Source organism: Lathamus discolor, chromosome 4 (genome assembly GCF_037157495.1).
Source record: "Lathamus discolor isolate bLatDis1 chromosome 4, bLatDis1.hap1, whole genome shotgun sequence".
Classification (NCBI taxonomy): domain Eukaryota; kingdom Metazoa; phylum Chordata; class Aves; order Psittaciformes; family Psittacidae; genus Lathamus; species Lathamus discolor.
Genome location: NC_088887.1, coordinates 58,154,358 through 58,174,285, shown reverse-complemented (window position 1 = coordinate 58,174,285; position 19,928 = coordinate 58,154,358). Strand labels below are relative to the sequence as shown.

The 19,928-nt window shown below is 39.0% G+C and overlaps 1 protein-coding gene across 4 annotated transcripts in view; it reads right to left on the bottom strand.

The window, feature by feature from the left end:
- The window catches only part of CYFIP1 (cytoplasmic FMR1 interacting protein 1), a 78,070-nt gene that overhangs the window by 41,047 nt on the left and 17,095 nt on the right, over nucleotides 1-19,928 (bottom strand). The window contains exons 2-20 of one of the 4 annotated variants that reach the window (XM_065677598.1): nucleotides 19,304-19,427; nucleotides 19,033-19,122; nucleotides 17,697-17,774; nucleotides 16,545-16,646; nucleotides 14,843-15,024; nucleotides 13,488-13,584; nucleotides 13,220-13,348; nucleotides 12,078-12,182; nucleotides 11,706-11,797; nucleotides 10,367-10,484; nucleotides 9,539-9,661; nucleotides 6,996-7,121; nucleotides 6,539-6,705; nucleotides 5,055-5,202; nucleotides 3,517-3,664; nucleotides 1,684-1,840; nucleotides 1,043-1,139; nucleotides 618-694; nucleotides 415-523 (exon numbers count right to left, since the gene is read on the bottom strand). In XM_065677598.1, coding sequence (XP_065533670.1) covers nucleotides 415-523; nucleotides 618-694; nucleotides 1,043-1,139; nucleotides 1,684-1,840; nucleotides 3,517-3,664; nucleotides 5,055-5,202; nucleotides 6,539-6,705; nucleotides 6,996-7,121; nucleotides 9,539-9,661; nucleotides 10,367-10,484; nucleotides 11,706-11,797; nucleotides 12,078-12,182; nucleotides 13,220-13,348; nucleotides 13,488-13,584; nucleotides 14,843-15,024; nucleotides 16,545-16,646; nucleotides 17,697-17,774; nucleotides 19,033-19,122; nucleotides 19,304-19,420 — 2,262 coding nt within the window. In that variant the 5' untranslated portion in view covers nucleotides 19,421-19,427. Of the gene's footprint in view, nucleotides 1-414; nucleotides 524-617; nucleotides 695-1,042; nucleotides 1,140-1,683; nucleotides 1,841-3,060; nucleotides 3,215-3,516; nucleotides 3,665-5,054; nucleotides 5,203-6,538; nucleotides 6,706-6,995; nucleotides 7,122-9,538; nucleotides 9,662-10,366; nucleotides 10,485-11,705; nucleotides 11,798-12,077; nucleotides 12,183-13,219; nucleotides 13,349-13,487; nucleotides 13,585-14,842; nucleotides 15,025-16,544; nucleotides 16,647-17,696; nucleotides 17,775-19,032; nucleotides 19,123-19,303; nucleotides 19,428-19,928 lie in introns of those variants that run through there. The other 3 variants (XM_065677596.1, XM_065677597.1, XM_065677600.1) reach the window with 3 other exon arrangements.

Genomic DNA, 19,928 nt, shown 5'->3' with positions numbered 1-19,928 from the left:
CAAAAAGAAGCAAAATCACATGTTGCATTTACGTCTAAGTATTTATATCAGCATTTTATGCTTCCATGACATTATGCTGACAACATATTGAAAACTGCTGAAAGACATTACTAGGAAGACAACGCTACCACAGATGACATTTCTATTTGGCTTGTGTTTGCTTAACTGCAACAGACATTGGCATTAAACATGATCTTCTTTTTTTTTTTCTTAATTTACTCCTTCATATGACAAAAAAGCTGATCTCAAATGTCAGTTACACCACTTGGATGATGGAACATAAAGCACAGAAAGAGTTTTATATACCTACATAAATCAACATCACTGTATATACCTACATAAATCACCTACATCAAACCAACAACAATTGGAAAATTGCCAAGCAACTCGAATACAGAGTAGGAGTTAACTCACTTGGACATGTCTCTGTTTCAGCAGTGTCTCATAACGGTTGGACTGCAGCAACTGAATGGTTGCTCCCTGATTTTTGCATTCTGAACGTAACCGTTTATCCAGAAGCAGGCTATTGAGACAGGAAGAAAATGCTTAAAGTATATTAGACAGAAAAGCAAGAGCAGAAATCCATAAATAAACATTCTCACTATCGGAATAGCTACCTGCCAGCCATTGCCTTGTAGTATGCAAATATTTGGTCTGCCAGCTTGTAGACAAATTGGTCAAAGCATAGGTTTACCTTGGGGGGGAAAAAAGGTGTGTTTAGAGATACTTGAAATTAAAAGAGGGGAGCTTCTCCAAGACCTCCCACTGTTTATCAAACATAATTAAGAAACTTAACACACCCAAACATCCCAGTATGAGAGAACATGACATTCATTTTTCAGCATTAATGGGATGTATTTTGCACAGGTCTATAGGTTTCCTCACAAAATATCACCCAACCCGTTACCCATCTTCTGGTCTTTCTTCTCAGTTTGTTTATTATCTCCAGCTGTTCTGATTCTCTTATAATAGCCTTGTCTTTTAGCATCCTTTTCACATTCAGGTACAGACCATTTTTCTCCCATAGGTAAGATTACTTTACCTCTGCTTCAATCTCATCATAGAGGAACTGCTTCTTAAATTTAGTAAGAGCATAATGGGCACTGTCATTATAAAGGTCCAAAGAATACAGAACATACCTGAAAGAAAAAAAAAAATTAATTAATTAGAGTTACTTGTCTACAGAAATTATGATGGCGCAGTCAGGTTGTTGTAATCCAGTCAATACAGCAATCTACATGTGCTTCACTTTTTACTTTAATTATTATTCAAAAGTATCACAATTTCTCCTTTAAGAAAGCTTTTATTACTTCAAGAAATTTTATAGGTAGTTTGCAGTCTGAAACTTGATTTCTAGATGTAGCTTTCCATCAAAATGAAACTATGCTTCTACCACTATGTATTAAGTTTGATGTCTTTGAGGAGTAAGTAAGGAGAACTCACTCAGGGAACAACATATTTGCTGATGCAATAATACTTATACGAAAGGTTTCATATTTCAATTATTCACTTCAAAAAGAAAATTTTGAGAACCTGGAAAACGGCAAATGTAAGGAAAATTTTATAAGTGTTTAGAACACCTTTTCAGTGACTGCTTATTAAAACCAATCAAAGCAGTAACATTATAATGAGTGGCAATAATTAAGAATTATCGTTCTGTGGAGGAGCGCAAGTAAGTCTTACTCCATCATTGATGCCTCTTTGGTCTCCAAAATATGGTCTGTCAGAATCCAAGGCATGGACATCTCAATGGGAAACTGGATTCTTCTGCCCATGGTCAGCTCTAAGAAGAATTCCCTGAACCACAGCTGGGACAGATCACAGCACTGCTGCAGGGTTTCTTTTAGAATAAATAAGGAAGAATTACACTTCCAGAAATACATCAGGAACAATACAATTGTGATTCTGATGATGCAATGTGAAACAAAAAAAGCAGGTGTGAGTCACTAGAGCTATACATAGGCCAAATACATAAACTGAATTCAAAACGTAAAGCCCATCACTTTTCCAGGGGCCTCCGAAATCCCCACTGGCACCCATAGTGATGCCTTGTTACAGAAAACAGGTGGAAGCGGGCCAAACTACCAGTTAAACAGAAAAACTATGAACACCAGTAAAGGGGGATTTCTAGTTCACTTTTGCAGCTGGGGGCTAAGAAAGCTGTACACTGAACTTTGGGAAACAGCAGGTGAAGGAGACAAAATTGTACCAGATCCACCAGTACCACTTGTCCCTCTGGAGGACTAAATCGCTCCACATGTTCCTGTTGATTAGATGGGCAGGAAATGACAGACACATGAAGGAGGGATTAAAACAAAAAGTTTCTAAGGACACTGTGAAGGGCATGGAGGTGTGCTTCCACCTCTCCAGAAAATACCCAGCAGAAGCCTTCTTTTGCAGAAAGCTTGAGAACCAAAATGGGAATGAACTTTTTACTTTAAGATCTGCTGAAGACCTTTTTATAGTGCTGTTCCCCAGTAGCATTATGACCGACATTAAGACACTCCCCCTTCTCTGAGGGTAAAGGAGTCCAGTAGCAAAACAAAAATGAAAGACAACACAGCATGGTGATGACAAAGACTAGATACATTCAATGTCAGTAAGTGAATTCTTTAGGACAGCATGTTTCCGATTACAATTAACTGAATAGTAAGAGTAGTGAAATGACATTAAATTTACCACAACAGAGAATTTGTTTCCTCTGTACTTAAAACAAATAACTAAAAAATGAAAAAAACAAAACACAAAACCTACTTCCTTTTTAAAATTTCAATGTGTATAGTCTTATCTGTCCCTTGTATAGAAATACATACATAAAAAAAAATAGAAAAGGGAGGTAACAATATGAAATTTGACACATTATAAACATATGTATAACAGTCAAAACAAAAAAGCCCACCACGATACTGAATATCAGGTCTCAGAAAAAGTTCGGACAGACCAAGGCTTTTGATAAATAAACCCAAGGTAAGTTGACTTAGGCAATCGGAAACATTTTCCAGGTCGTGTTAGAGGTGTTAGGACATGCTAAGCTGGACACCGATCATCTACATATCTTACCACTGAAATTTATCAAATGAGTGTAGAAGAAAGACTCGCGATGGAATTTTTCTATGTCCAATATGGTGGGCCCCTCAAGGCTACTTCTCAAGGTTTTCTTGGAACCACTTTTGTCAGCAATGAGGGACTCTAACATAGTTCTCACCATGTAAAGCTGTATCATTAAAGGAAACAATTATGGTGGAAAGGGGGGAAAAAAGGAAAATACACATGGTACATTAGTTGAGCAACACTGAGAATTACTGTCAGTAAGCGACTGCTCCACTTCAAATTGAAAACTGGCACTGTGTGGGTAAAAGCCTTTCAGGCAAGAGGAACAGATGCCACACTAGCCTACGCATCAGCACAAATGCCTACCCATGGCAAGGGGACCTCCACTGACACTCAGCAGCAGACCATTTGCAGTGGAACAGTTCACATCACCACAAAAAGTAAAAGTAATAAGTAATGTCTTACCACCAAAGTTTAAAAGAGGCGGATAGATGTAGGACTGCCTCAGAAACTTGTGTGTCACATGCAATAGCTTTTCCAATCCCAGAGACTTGAGCTGCTTCAACAGCTCAGCAGAGTTTAAGGACTCTGTCATAGTGCGAACCATGTAGAGCTAAAAACCAACAGACAGGGGCAGGCAGGGGAGAGAGAATCCGTTAATAAAAACACACGGGTAAATATGGAAGGGGAAACAGAAACAGAGGAAATGTGTTAGTTTGTTAAAAATGAAAAGCAGCATAGCAAGCGTGCAGAGGAGGACATATAGAAAGGCTTTTTCATTCAGAATAATCACTGCAATGCAGTGCTCCCTCAGCAAAGGGAAAACTCCCCATTCATTTCAGAGGATGCTCAGAGATCCATTAGCTTCTCAAATGATTTTGCAAAGATTTCCAAGTATTACCAATTCATACACAGCCATTTTAGAAGTGCATGAAACTGAGAAAAACCTATCTAAAAATCAATCGACTTCACCTCCCTTCCTCCTGTCAGCTGAAACAGACAAGTGTGCCAGCCCAAGAGCAGAAAAAGCAGACAGAACTCCAAGCAGCCTGTTGCAGCCAGTGAACAGAGCCTTTAAACATACCAAGCACATGAACACACTGGTAGTGATACTTTTCTTTCCCAGAGAATTGGAAATGAAATAATTTTTTTCCAATTCCCAAAACAAAATCTTCATTAAACACATCTTACCACAATTTAAGCAACTTTTTATTACCGAAGACTATTATCCATAAATGCTCTCTTCCCCATGGATTTATAGGTATTAGAAGATTGCCTTTACAAACCACAGCTGCCTTCAATTTTTCACCTCAAGTGCTCAGTACCTGATTTTCCCAGATGAGTTATGAATACCAGACCATACATTCTCCAAACAAATCCACAAAGAAAATAAAAAAAGAGAATTATATGGAGGTAACAAGAACGGGCATCTAGGTATGGGATTTCAAAGACTACCACACAAAACACATCTGAAATACCTTGTTTTGGTGGCAGCAGCAGATTAAATCCATTTTAGGGTGCAGTTTTATCATTTATTACTGAACAGTAAGAGGGGTCTTGTCAGAAGTCAAACAGTCTCCCACATTTTACAGGCAATATTTATATTTTAAACATATTTTAAAACTACATTGACATCTACTGAATAATGGGATTTAACAAAAAATCTACCAACCACTACAGAGATGGGAGTCAGTCGAGAATTAATTCAAACAGTTCAAACCCATTATTTAAAAAAAACACCATTATGAGCTCAACAAAAAAATACTTCTTCACTGGAAGTCAAAGAGGCTGAACACTTGGAAAATGATGCATCAGAGAGTGACAGCAACCCAGACAGAGGATTTTGGTTAAGTATACGTAATTTTGTAAATACAAATCTCATCAGAGTAGATTTTTAGCATTAAAAATAATAATAATTTATTTTTTAAATAGTTCAGGCCAGAGAGAAAACATTTCATGCAATAATTGTTGACAGATATCACAACCATCAGACAGGAAGATACCTGAGTGCTGGAGGGTCCTACTGCACGCCTTGGGACTTTGATGTCAAAACCACTTTTGGGGTCCTTCTCTCCCCTTAGAGCTGGGTCGTTGAACGGCTCATGACCCGCTTCCCAGTCACAGACTGTCTTTCTTATGGCCTGCAAAACACTGGACACAATTCACACTACTTCAGACCGATATGCATCCAAGTGCACCGCGGAGAACATTTTACTTCTTTTAAGCCATCTTCCATGAGCACAGAAACTTTGCAACAGCATTCAGGAGCTCGGGGTAACTCAGAGCAACCACAAATGATTTTGCCAACTACTTCAAGAATGCTACATCCAGGAAACAATTGCCCCACGCTGTTTATCACAAAGGACAGTCCAAAGCCCTTCCCCTCTGTCAGAAGAAAGCTGATCTCTTAGACTGGTTCACCAGAGACAAAAGTCGCTTGTCGAGAATTCACCTCTGGGAACCTTAGCAAGCACATAAAGCCATTTCGTTCTTGTAAACCACAAAGAGCAGATTATTCCATCAAACCAAAGCAGATTATTAACTAAAGAGACAATCCTGGCTGAAATGAAAAGCAGCAGTGGAATTCCTGTTTCCAGCAGAAATCCAGAATTCAGCTGGACTTCATGCAAACAGCTTCATACTTCTAAACTGGACTCCAGGTATTGGTCAGAAACCTAACCAGCCACATCCTGTGGCACGCTGAATGATGAAGCAAATGTCTCTTTCCAAATCTGAGCAGGTGTGAAAGCAATACTTCCCTATTTCATGAACATCTCTGGGACAAAAAGACTCCCCCTGCAAATAATTTGGAGTAATTTGTTTATTTTTAGCTTATAATCATATTTTTGTGGCAGTCAGAGCATTTAGCAATAGCCTGATTAGCCAAAGACTTTCACCTCTAAGAGCTTGGCAATGAAACACGAGAGTAAACAAATGGTAAGCAAGTGAAGATTAAAAGCAAACAATAAGGGACAAAAAAGTAAGGTCAGGAAATGCCACCAATCAGTGTTGGCAGATGGAGAATTGGAAGAGAAGTGCAAAGCTAATAAGCCAAAACCAGCAGAAGCTGAGAAAGAGGGCAGGATGCTAAGAGGGCAGAGATAAGACTATGAGGTGGAATGTAAACTTGAAACACAGGGAGAGGAAACACTGGAATCATAAGGAAGATGCACAGTAATGCCTTTATTCAAAATAATAATACTAATCTTGCTTTCAATATTACAGTATTCGTCTTTCCTTAAAATAAACTACAAGGAAGACAAGACTTCCTGAGTAGCCCTAGCATAGCCATGTTGGCAACTATTCTTCTTTTCCTTCAGACTTCAATTTCCAATACACATTCAACCAAGCTAACTTTGAACACCAGACAGACTGCTAAGGGAGTACAGACTTAAAGAGGCAACATTGAACAAACATGCAGTTCTGTAACAAATTTAGTAAGATTTTGGGGAAATAATATAGGAAAAGATGAAAACAAGAATGCTACCTCTGAATGACATTTTTCTTCTTTTTAATGGCTTGTCTTAGTGGCTCTCTAAGTGTGACCTGGGCAAAGTCCTGAAGAGCTGCATAAATGGTATGGCGAATGGCATGATTGAAAACACTTTCCATCCTTCCCATCAGCACCTGAAGCCCTTTGATCATGGCTATCACCTGGAAAAAAAAAAGAAAAAAAGTTTATTTTTCTTATTTTGTTTGTAGAATTGTTCAAAAAGACCTTTTTTACTTACAGAAAATGAGAAAAGAGGAATTAACAAGTTCCAGAAGATAAAGGATAGTTTTCCTGTGCTCCTCCTACATACTGAATGGAGGAAAACATAGTCCTTCAGAGTCGACACAGAGCATACTGTCTTCTTGCACCGAACATAGAAACTTAAGGAGAATGTTGTCCTTTGTATAGAATAAACCTTTGGAAAAACCCTGTGAAAAAAGATTTCTCTTACCTCAACCAAAGCAAACTTCTCCTCGCTAGTATAATTGTATCTTGTTGCTCTTTCATACTCTTCTGCATTGTCAGGACAATCTTTATTAGAATATTTGTCGGTTGGGTGTACCAGCTTCCATGAATACTGCAATTCACAGAGCAGAAGAGGGAGAAAAAAAGAGGGGGAAAGAAAAAAAGACCTCATCAATGTTTACAAATATGTAAAGGGTAGGTGTCAGGATGATGGAGCTAGGCTTTTTTCAGTGATATCCAGTGATAGGACAAGGGGCAATGGGTGTAAACTGGAGCATAGGAAGTTCCACGTTAACATCAGGAAGAACTTCTTTACTGTAAGAGTGACAGAGCACTGGAACAGGTTGCCCAGGGGGGTTGTGGAGTCTCCTACACTGGAGATATTCAAGGCCCGCCTGGACAAGTTCCTGTGTGATGTACTGTAGGTTACCCTGCTCTTGCAGGGGGGCTGGACTAGATGATCTTTTTAGGTCCCTTCCAACCCTTGGGATTCTGTGATTCTGTGATTCTGTGACTGAGAAACAGCAAACATAGCTGGACACAAATAACAAGCTTTAAGAAGTTATCTCCAGTGCTTTCAAGAATATCTGAAAAATAATAGTTGGTACTCTTCTCAAAACCTGCATGAATTCTGAAACTACCACTCAGTGGAAATGCCGAACAATAATTTGCCTGACAAATTTTCTTGAAAGCCAGCAATCCTGTATTGGTTCAAAAAAATGCAATTCACATTCAGCAAGTAATGCACTTCAGGGTATTTTTGGTTGAGCAAATGCTAGCATAGGCAAGCTTCTTCTCCACTTTAAGCAGGAGAAACAGAGATGACCTCAGTGCATTACAGAAAAGTCCATTCCCACAAAAGAGAGCTTCCAACTTGGCCAAATATTCACATTTACAATTCAAAAGACAAATGGAAAACCATACGTTTCCACAGGTTTTTGACCTTTAAGTTTTTGGGGTTTTTTTTAATGTCCACTAGGCTTAAATAGCTGTAGCATCTGTGACAACCCCATCTGCACAGCATGCATTTCTCTTGAACACTGCCTTTTCAGTCACTGCAAACACTGCTCAAAATGTTCCTGAGCAGTGTCAGGCTGATCCAATATCCATCAGGGTTCATCTAGTGAAAAATCCTAGTCACATTCAAATATTATTTTCTCACATTTCAAGTTCAGCAAATAGTAAGGTCTGGTTGGTATCACCTTTGTGTATGTTTTAGATTACAGAGCAATATAAATTTGCCTACTATAATGGATTCCGATTTGCACCAATTTTACGATGGGAAAGAAAAGCATCACATCCTGTAACCTAAGTGCTACAGGGAGGACACTGGGGAAATTATTAAACAAATATTAATTTGGGGAGAGCACTGAGTTGACAGGATTAAGTTGGACATCAAACGAATGCTGAAACTTTTTATCTGAACATGATGCATGTAACAAGGCTCACAAACACCAAGTACATGCAGAAGACAGGTAAGTAAGTAGGATACTCCAGATCAGAATAAATTATCATGAGGAGGACAGGAGAAGGTGGACATGAATTTACATGAAAAGCACTTAAGAGAATTCATACAAATACAAATACAAGAGACAAAGAAGAGCTGTGATAATAGGAAAAGAAAACAACCCTGCTGTGGTTCCAGTTTGTTCTGGAACTGTGAGGATAAAAACAGAGCTAAGAATGAGAGATGTTCTACAGAATTATAATAGGAAGATTGGCACTGTGAAGGGACAGCCTGAATGCAGCAATTTGCAATGACAGGAAAAAAAGAGAGCAAGTCTGGGAGTTGCAGAGGACAGAAATAGATGACAACAACCTCTCTTTAAGAAGCAGAAAAGCAGAAGATTTTCACTGTAAAATGCACTGTTGACTTAAATCAGAATAGAATAACACAGGGAAAAGCATGACTCATCTACCGGCTTTTTAAAAGTCAAAAGTACAGAAAAGAAAAAAATCTGAAGAAGAGATAAAAATCTCTATCTATGCCCATTGTAACCACACTGCATTCATGAAGTGCAAATGGCTTGATGCTCCCTCATACATCAGAAGCAGAGGAGGAGCAAGTCTGGCTTCTCTCACACAATATGTCATGTGTTTCAACCCTTCCTAAAACACAATTTGGTGCAGGCAAGACAAACAGCTTTTACCTAAGTGTCTAAAGCATAAAAAGGACTCCGGCATCCTCCTCTTCAATTTCTGCCTTAAGCAGTTTCCTATATAGTCTCTTTTCTAAGTGACACCTGTTTTTTAAATAAATGATTAAAATATAGGGAAAGAACTCTGCAGGTTATTTCCTCTCCCTCATCTCCTCTCAAATTTTCAAATGCAATATTACTCCTAGGACCTGAGAACTTCTTGTGCTTTCTTCCAAGAATGCAATTTGAGCAGGAGGAAAAAGGAAGTGAATGAAGAAGGGAACTGAGGGAAGAAAACACAACATGCAACTTTCATTCCATTAAAGCAAAGCCTGTCCAATCTCACTAAGCCACCTCTTCTTCATCTTGTTTTATTTCCCAGATAACATACCACTTCCATGACATGTGCACTCCACTGGGAAAGAAGCTGCAGACCTTGGAGAGAGAGATCAAAAAGCTTCCGATACTCTGCATCTGTTTTTTGAGCTTCCTGTCGACCAGACCCAGTCACCACCTAGAACATTGTTAAGCCACAGAAAAAAACAAACCCACATCAGAACACGCTGTATCCAGCAGCATGATTTCATGAGCATGATCCAGAGCCGAATTTCTACATAGATTTCTTTTAAGCATTAAAACAGCACCACATACAAACATCTGCATCAATATTAGCTTTTTCTTCTAGAGACTACATAGTTGAATACCATGATTTTGGTCAAAAGATGGAAACCACTGGTATCCCTAGTCACCAAAATACTGTTGATGAATTCAAGATATCAATTATATATATGTTCTAGGTATGTATATGTTTTTAATATATATGTGTGTGTGTTTTACATGTTTGTTTTTTTGTTTGTTTGTTTGTTGGTGTTTTTTTACTAATCTCTTAACTTTTAGCTTCATTTAAACTGTTAAAGCACCCATTTGGAGTAAAGGCTATATAACCTATTCCAAAAGTGATATCCCAAATATATATATACAGAGAGAGAGAGAGGCAGAATAATACCGCTGTTTGCACGATGTGTCATTATTATATTACATTTAAATAGTATAAATACCATTCAGAGAATGGGTACTAACCCCACTGCCAACTTTTCTTGATTCAGGTGATCAAGCTTTGTCATTTATCTAGCCCCAGGTTCACCTGCTCTTCAGACACTTAACAATAACTGTTAACCAGTGATGTGAAATTTGCACATATAACTGTAATCCCACACACCTCACTGTTGCTGTAACGAGCCAGTTCTGATATGAAACGCATATGGTCTTCTCTGATTTGGATCATCTGCTCACATATATTGTATTGGGGACTGCTGCTGGAAGATGTACATGTCCATCTGTTTCAGAAGACAAAAAAACCCACCTAAATCAGCTTTAGGCAATAAACAGTACAACTGACGCTGCAAAGAAAGATCCACAATGCATGGCTTTCTCGGGTATTTTTAGTCTTTCTCCTGTTCGAGGCCTCTTCAAACCTCTACCTCTGGCCCTACACAATCCATAAGTGATGGACTGCCCTTCTGGGTTCAAACAGTACGTTTTCCAAGTCTTAAAAAGAACTCAAAACTTCTTTTCTTTTCTGTTTGAGTTTGTTGTTTGGGTTTTTTTTAAAGGCTGCTGTTATGAAACAACAAACCAGCAGCCCTCTTCAGGAGCACACACTTAGGGACAGGACCAAAAAGGGTTGAAAGGCAGGACAGAAGTATAGGGATAGGCTGTAAGATACATCTAGCTACCTTCGGACTGTTTTTTGTTGTTCTTGCTGAACTGCGAAAAGCCTACAGTATGCTCCCAACTAAAAGAGGCATTATTAAACACTACCAACATATTATCAAGAGGGACACAAAAGACATGCTACCAGGAATGTCAGGTTAAGTAGCCTATTTTTAGTAGCTCAGTAGGCCCACTGCTGTTCATTTTCTCTTAGCAATTACATGCAGGTTATGTGTTTTTTCTGCAGGAATTAAAATGCAAAGCATTACATTCTAAATTCATGTAACTGCATAGAGGGAAGGTTGTGGAGGAGCATGGAAATGTTCACTAAAACAAAGCAATAACCATAAACCACAGAACCATTTACGTAACAACTGGCTGCTATTTTGCTGTTCTGCACACTTAGCTGAAATAAAGGAGGGGAGACAAGCTAAGTTGCTGCTCCATATACAATATATACATGCCTATTTACCCATGCACTACTACTGCTCACCTTGCTTAGTAAAATCCTTCATTTCTTTTAAAGAAAGTTTCATATTTAAAGGAAAAAAAATAAAAATGAAATTAGTGTAAGATAAATTTCATTTCCTCCAACCCAGGTGATTAGAAATGTCACAGATACAAGAATGAGTTCAGAAGCATAGCAAGATCTTTAAATGACCTATTTCTTTCATTGTATCTATTACATGAATTACATTACTAGTAAAATACCCACAACAAAAAGTAGACTGAGGTGAAAATCCTATTAATTACAGAGATCCGCAGACTAATTATGAAAATACGCTCCAAAGATCTGACTCTTCCTAGCCCAGATGCTCCCTGCTTTGTTTCCTTCTCCCTCTTACCTGGATTTATTTTCCTCATAATGGGCACTGGTCTTAATGTATCTGGCAAGTTCAATCTGCATGTCACCAAACAGTGGGACAACCTGCAGCTGCTGCACACATGGAATAAAGTGGATTAGATAAATTATTAAACATAAATCTTAGTGAAAGGGGCTTTGAGCAACCCGGTCTAGTGGAAGGTGTCCCTGCCCAGGACAGGAGAGTGTTAGAACTAGTTGACCTTTAAGGTCCCTTCCAACTCAAACCACTTTATGATTCTAGGATTTTTTACCCGTATTATAGTCCAATGTGATCTTTATTCTATTTAATTATGTTTAAAATGCAAGTGGAATTAACTTAAAAATCACATATTAAGATCACATCCCAACCAACCTTAAAGAACTTGTCTATCTTGGCTAAATTTATCCTTTTCTTTGCATCCAGCTTATAGATGTTGCTGACACTTCCATCCATCAGATACAATCCAAAGCCCATAACCTGAAAAAGAAATCAAACCTCTCTGCAAATGGATCTTAGAGGTAAAACCTGCTGCAGTTAGACCGCTCTTCATATCACTATAAAAAACAGTAATATTTTAAAAAGGAGGTTTTAAAACCCACCCTCCTTCAAATAGAATATATTTTCAAATACATACTTTTCTGCAGTATTCTTTTATTATATGCATATTAGTAGTTTTCACTTTAACATTAGCCTGCTCAGTTATCCTTAAAAAGTGCTACTTGTTTATATAAAGGTTTAGCATGCAAAAAACTCTCACTGAATCTAGAGTAGGGCTATTTTTAGACAGGTGGGGGCTTTTTTGTTAATTTCCATTTTATTAAAATCCTGTATGTGCAAACTTATCTGTAACAGAAGGTCAGATCTAATATCTCTGAGCAACTGCTTTTTATGGCTTTCAGCACATCTCTGAATTATAAGCATAAGAGTTCAGAAGCATAAAAAAAAATCTAATTACATTTTGGTCAAGTTATTCATTAACAGAAAGTTGTAATTCAGTATTTACAAAAGCAGGAGCTGAGCATTAGTGACTTAATGCATTTTAAGCATGCATTTACCAAACAAAAGGCCTAAGTATGAAAGACACATTGGGCATCCCTGCAGACAGAACACAAAAGTTCTAGTGCTTGTGTATGGTTTCAGGATGCTTCTGTTTGGTCCTAATTAACAGAGCTCAGAAGTTGAACATGAGGCAAATATTCAGTTCTTACTCTATACCTTTTCTTCCACTTCAAGACATACAGTTGATATTAACCACTCTTTATACTGCCCAGCACCCTCTAATTACATGTATGTATTCCAGCTAACTAAACTTACCTACTTAGTAATCCTAGTTTTAAACTACTTGTTCTCTGAAATATTTGGTACAAAGCCTCAAGCAAGCTTACCACACACCTGAAAATAAAACACATCCTTTCTGCTGTCATTATACTTCCTAGAAACACAGTTCAGGACTTCAAACCTCTGTGTCCTGCCTCAACCATTCTTTTTCAATTTTGTACCCCAAAGAAACCTACTTTCAAGAGCATATGTTTCTCACTGGGTGTTAAATACATTTTGTTTTCATAGTAGTCCACGCACAAATTCACAATGTCTGCAAGCAACTCTTCATAGCCAACAATCACCTCCAACTGCTGCTGTAAAGACTGGAAAAAAAGAAGAAAAGGATATTAGTCAACTAGCTATAGCCCCTGGGGAAAAACAGTTACTACCAAACTGGAAGTGTTTCATTTTAATAGTTTTGTAAAGCACTAGGTACTTTGCAAAAAGACAATTAAAGCTTACTTGTGTTATCTTGTTGTGGTTGGCAAGAAACATGGAGAGGTTCTGGGATTCTTGAATGGACTGAGGATCTGCCATTTTCCGGAGGAACTGAGCAGCTCTTTAAAAACAGGAAACAAAACAGTATTTCCCTTCTGCAGGACTACTTCTAAGCAAATCCATTCCCTTTGAATAGAAACACACCCATCTCCAAATCTGCCAGGGGAACTGTAAGATGTAAGCACATCTTTTGGGTGCTAGTACAATGGCATATCACTTGCTGCTCACAGTGCATCTCCCACCTCCAAACTCCTGAACCAAGCAGAAAGAGAATGGGCCAGAAGCATGCCTTCAAAGAAACAGAAAGGCAAGCCAAGTAATTCTAGAGGTCTCCAGACACAACATCAACTATAAAAGGCAACTACTGGTAGATGTAGAAATTAAATGTCAAATAAGTGGAAGCAGCATAGATTGGCTAGTCATTGCCTGAATGGTTTTCTTATGAAACACTATGGGGATGGTGATCCAGTAGTACTGATAGGCAGAGAAGCCATGTAAATGCATTTTCACCAGGTTTTTTGGAGCACAAGGAATCAAGTGAACACTGGAACAGGCTGCCCAGAGAATCTGCAGATGCTCCATCCCTGGCAGTGTTCAGGGCCAGGTTTGATGGGGCCCTGAGCAACCTGGTGTAGTGGAAGGCGTCCCTGCCTGTGGCAGGAAGGCTGGAACTGGATGATCTGTAAGATCCTTTTCAACACAAACCATTCTATGATTCTATGATGCTAAAGCCAGTATAGAGACTGTCTTCCCCTGTTACCCTGATCATCGTGTTTGAACAAATAGACCTGATGCCATCTGACAGCTCTAGCAGAAAACTTGGCCACTGATACATCACCCTTGTTCCCTCCCTGCTACAACCTGAGGTCACAACTACCTTGAACAGCAAAGCAGAAATGTCTTAAGAACAAGTGTAACAACTCTCAGCTACAAATGTCAAAAACGGAAGCCAAAACCAGAACAGAACAAATAGAATAGGAGTAGCACAAGCCACCAGCAAACCAGTTTCCCCTCAAACTTAAAAAGAAAAGCTTTACCGAGCAAAGTATATTCATTACATTTAGCACACACCAAGACAGAAGTATTTGACAGCTTGGCATTAAAAGGCAGAAGAACGTTGCTGCTGGAAGAGCATAAAGAAAAGAGATGTACTCATCGTCCTATCTGCAGTCAGCGCATCCCCAGTTTCAAGGTAATCTGTCCCACACAAGGACTACTTCAGAAGAGAAAGCCGTCAGAAAAAGAGCAACTGCTGCCATCTCGTGGGAGGCCTGTGTGCTGGCAGCAGAAACCCAGGTCCTGTTCTCCTTGCCACTTACCGTTTGTAGGCTGAATGGTCGTTCTTCACGCTGCACTTCATATTTTTCAATTCATCCAGTACTGCGAACATGTTGATGAATTTGCCCAGCGTGATCAGATATGCTTCAGACACAAAGTCCTTCCTCCTCTCTGCGTGGCACAAGCGTCTCACCTCCCCACAAAATCGTTCTATTGCATTTCTCTAATGTGGAAAACAAAGACAGGAAGCAGGGAGGAAAAGCCATGAAATTTCCAGGAAAAAATTTTCATCACACAACAGGAGCTGGTCCAGTGAAAAGCATCACTGAGGCAGAAAAATGTTTAAAGTATGCAAGGTGTTCTGGTTTCAACTAGCAAGGCTTCGACAAGCACAGGCTTGTCATAGAATCTCAGAATAGTTTGGGTTGGAAAGGACCTCATTCAGTTCCACCCCCCAACATGATCAGGGACACCTTCCACTAGACCAGGTTGCTCCAAGTCCCATTCAACCTGGTGTTGAACACTGCCAGGGATGGGGCAGCCACAGCTTCTCGGGGCGACCTGTGCAGTGCCTCACCACTCACAGTAAAGAACTTCTTCCCTGTATCTAACCTAAATCTCCCCTGTTTAAGTATGCACCCCTTATTTCTTGTCCTCTGTGGGGCTGAATACTTGCTGTGAGCTCCAAGTATCAGCAGTGATTTTTGCCACAGAGCTTGCCTAGCACAAAAGTCAAGCTACTTCTTTGCAGCCTAAAGTAATGAAAGTTTAAAATCCCTTTGAAACAAGTGATTTCATGCTCTTTAGTCAGGAAGTGTGTATGCATTAAAAGGCAGATTATAGGTATGTTCCCTGAACACAAAAAAATCCAAATTCCACAGCACACTGTACATGCCAACTCTCAGTGTACATCCTGGCACGTGTTTATGTGAGGTCTTATTTCCAAGCACTCATCAGGGCCATTTGAGATGGAGATTACAAGTATGAAAAAGACAGCGACTTCCAATGTAAAAAGGAATCTGTTTTGACATTAGAGCACTATTCTCCTTGAATGAAAGGAGGTTGTTTGTACTCAGTAAGATCTGCCAGCTGGGGAAGGTGACAGGAAATACCACATTTCATTCAGAGTCCTCTTCCTGTGCGCTCCAGATCTTGCAGGCTCTAGATGCTCTGGTTCCCTCTGAGTAATGCCTGGAAACATTCTCAGCCCATTGAACCAAATGGCAAGCTGCCAGCACAGAGGATAAAGCAAGACAGACTGCTATTCTCCAGTGACCATGTAGCTCAAGTGGCTGGCAGGTCACAACAGCTGGGTTAGCTTGCCTCAGTTAGGAATTTCCATGGCAAAGTTGCACCTGCTGCTCTGGAGTCCAGAATAGTGAATCCCTCACTCCCCAACAAATGGTTTCTGTGCCGAGATGCTTTTATGTATACATGTGAAAAGTATTATATTTCTGTTTCTTTTCTTTCTAAAGTGCACATCTCTGTCCCCATGTGCTACATAGGGACCATATGCAATTACTTTTGGTTTTATGTGAAATGGAGATTGCCTGAAGATTTTAAGATAGGCATTAGAAATTCTGCCCTTATGTCAGACAATACAGGGTTTTTTTCAAAGTATAATGACAGTTCAGTATCCGAGCACACAACACCAAGCGTACAAAAATAGGAATATATGAAGCATACAAAACAGGAATATAAAAACACAAGCCTACTGACAAATTTTGTTTACATGCCTTTTACCTGAAAATACATGAAATTCATCAGTTTTGTGACTTCTGGCTCCAGAACTTCCACAGTTTTCTCATAAATTTCTACTCTGTTAGGCTGCTCATTGCACTTGACCTGAGGATAATTAAAAAGATCATTACACTTGGAAATGTCCCTCATAAAGCCTCAGAAACTAAGATCCTGAGGAAATGCATTATCACCCTAATAAAGACAAACTCAAGGCACAAATTTCTGGGTTTGGCCATTTTATGCTAGTCTTCTAAACTTTATGTAAAAAAAAACAAAAATTTGAGTTTTATGAAGCAATTTTTCATTGCCTCATAGCAAATAATTTAGTTGTCAAACACCTGTGTACGGTTAGGACAATCTTCTTCCCACATTAAACCACTTGCTCAAAATCATGCACTAAACCGGGACCAGAACTAGAAATTAAAACAGATTACCTGACTCCCACTCTAAATCTTTAAACCACAGGATAAGACTTCTTTGCATTTCAGTACAAAAATAATTGCATTACAAGCTCCTTATAAAGCAGGCAGGTGTCAACTCATGGTTATAATTTTGTTCAGTTTTTTGATGCATCTTAACATTCTTCCCACCCCACGCTTGTACAACCATTCCCAAACACTTTATGTTGACTTGACACCTATTCACAGGGGTTTATTTCTGAATGCAGATCAAGAAAACACTAGGTAGCTCTGACATTTAGAAAATTACTACATAGGATGTCTAGAAACTTAAATGTTTAACCTGAATGTTAACTGTTACAAGCTACGCTACTTGTTAAAGCTGTTCTGAATTTCAGTATTAAGCTTGGGAATGGTAAAAGTCCATTCTCTTGAATGAAATTTTGACCTCAAACAAATTTGATAATCAAAGGTTTTCTCTCTAGAGGGCATTACCCCAATACTACTCTTGAACCAATCAGCAGGTCCAACACAAAACCCATGAGGTACTGCTATAGACACCCTATCAGAAAAAAGTAAAAATAGTCCAACTGGGGCCCGAGTGCTAAAAGACACTCTTCTATGGCGGACCCAGGTTAATAATACAGGTGCCAAAGTAGACTACATTTCAGGGATCATTGACAATGCCCCATCTGTGCAACTCCAAACCAAGACAGGAGTTCACGTGTTGCATGACAGTTTAATCTTCATCCTTTACCTGAGGAATGGCTCTTGAGCAGCTTCTCCATGTGTATAACATGACCGCATATTCCTGACCTTCTTCTAGCATTTCATTCTGTAAGAAAGACATTCAATATAATTAGGCACTGTAATAAAAAAAGGATTAAACACACTTGTCCTCCATCATTCCAAACCCTTGTCAAGACAAACCTGTTTCTCTTATCAGTGTATCTACAAACACATATATATTGCAAGCTGAACGATACATTATACTGTATGCAAAATAATATTACCATAATTTCTGAGAGAATTCACATGACCATCTTCCTACCACTTAAGCCAGCAGATAACCTGTCAGATCACTAATCAACAACTGCAGCGATTACGCTTACCTAACGACAAAAATTATCATCTCCCCAGATCAGATTGGTTTTTGTGTTGTTTTTTCTTTCCCAAACCAAAGAAACTGTGATCTATAAATATAAACAAAAATACTGATCTGAGGGGGGAGGGTGCTGGGGCGGTGGTTGTTTTTCTTTCTAAACTCAGGCACTGCAGGTAGAATGGTCAAGGATGAAAAGAGTCAGCACACAAAGAGCAATATCCTTTTTTACATGTCAAAGGAGAGGTCCAACAATATCCAAACAATCAAAAGAGGTTAAGGAGTCACCAGATAATTTTAAAAGTAGACCGGTGTAAATTCACATAATTTTCAGTTGCATGTATATTTCACCATCTGTGAACTGGCCTCTAGGATCACAAGACATATTAGTCCTCGTTTTCCAAGAATGCCATGAAATGACAAATTCAGTGCAGACCAGCATTTGCAGCCGGCAATTTACTTTGTCTCCCAAAACAGCTACACCATTAACAGAGTTACCAGAATGAAGTCTTATCTTCCACAGTGGAACTGTTAAAAACTGCAGGATACCTTACACAGAAGCATGCCAATAAACCACTAATATACACACTCCTTAGTCAGGAAGCCAACAAAAACCCTTCAATGCTACCGAACTGGCAGAGAAGTAGGGTAAATTCTGGAGGATGGAAGGTAATTTTTCACTCAAGATACAGCAGCTAGCTGTAAGTACAACCCACACCGCAGAATACTGGAAAAATGCACAATGAAATCAGAAAACTCCTGAGCAACACCGGTTGACCAAGAAGAAAGACAATCTTAAACTTATGAAGAAGTAGATGTGTTAAAAAACAAGTGTCACACGTTTTTTCATCTTACTGCCTCCTGGAAGTGCTGTAGGTAACCTGGTTTCTGGTTTTCTGCAGCCAAAATTCTTATAATGAGCTGCTTGAAGACAAGTTCCTCTCCTTCTATTTCAAGTAATACAAAAGTAGACATCTGAATATCCACTTACCATGCTAGAATGGACTGTAGCTTGCTCAATGTATCTTGCAATGCCAGTGACAAATGCATTTCTGTCTTCAAAATTAGTGTTAAAGTTTGGCTGCAAAGAAAGCAAGATACAGAATTAAATCTTTGGTCAGGAAAAGAATTTCTATATAGACTGCAAATACAAACACACTCTGGGGTTCGTGTTTCCTTTCTGGGGAGAGGGGGGTTTGAAAAGCTCATATTCTTAACAGCAATGGGAAATGGAAAAACTTTTTCCTACAATGACAACATACCTGGTAAAGCAGAGATGATGGTGGGGGTTCAATACACGGTTGCTGATCTGGCAATGGTAATTCTTCCAAGAGGTCCACATTGGACAAGGCATCCTCCAGTGTTACTTGAGCAGTCATTTTGCCCCTGGTTAAAAAAACATACATATATATATAGATATGTATATGCACACACATATAACATGTATATGTTTGCTATATAGACAGAAAACAAATGAGTAATATGAAAAGCAAGGAGCTATTAATGTTGAGGAAATGTGAAGTTTCCCTTCAACCATAATGGGAGGGAAACAAACTGACACAGTTGATTTTATTATATGATTTTTAAGAAATACTTTTAGGACTAACATCCTCCTTCCTTATTACTACAAGCTGAGAAATGTTTCTCTTCCTCCATGCTGCACACCAGAAATACATTAAAAACAGAGGAAACAATGACCTCTAATGCTCAGTTTTGAGCCAATGTGTATTCAAACCTTTATGCACAGATACTACAACCAGGAGACCTGGCCGCCAAAAGGTGACAGCAGTCTCCAGTGTTTTACGTCCTAGGACATCCAGATCTGCTTTGGGTGACAGAGAGGCCCCAAAACTCAGAGTCATGGCAATCTCCATACACCTCCCAACT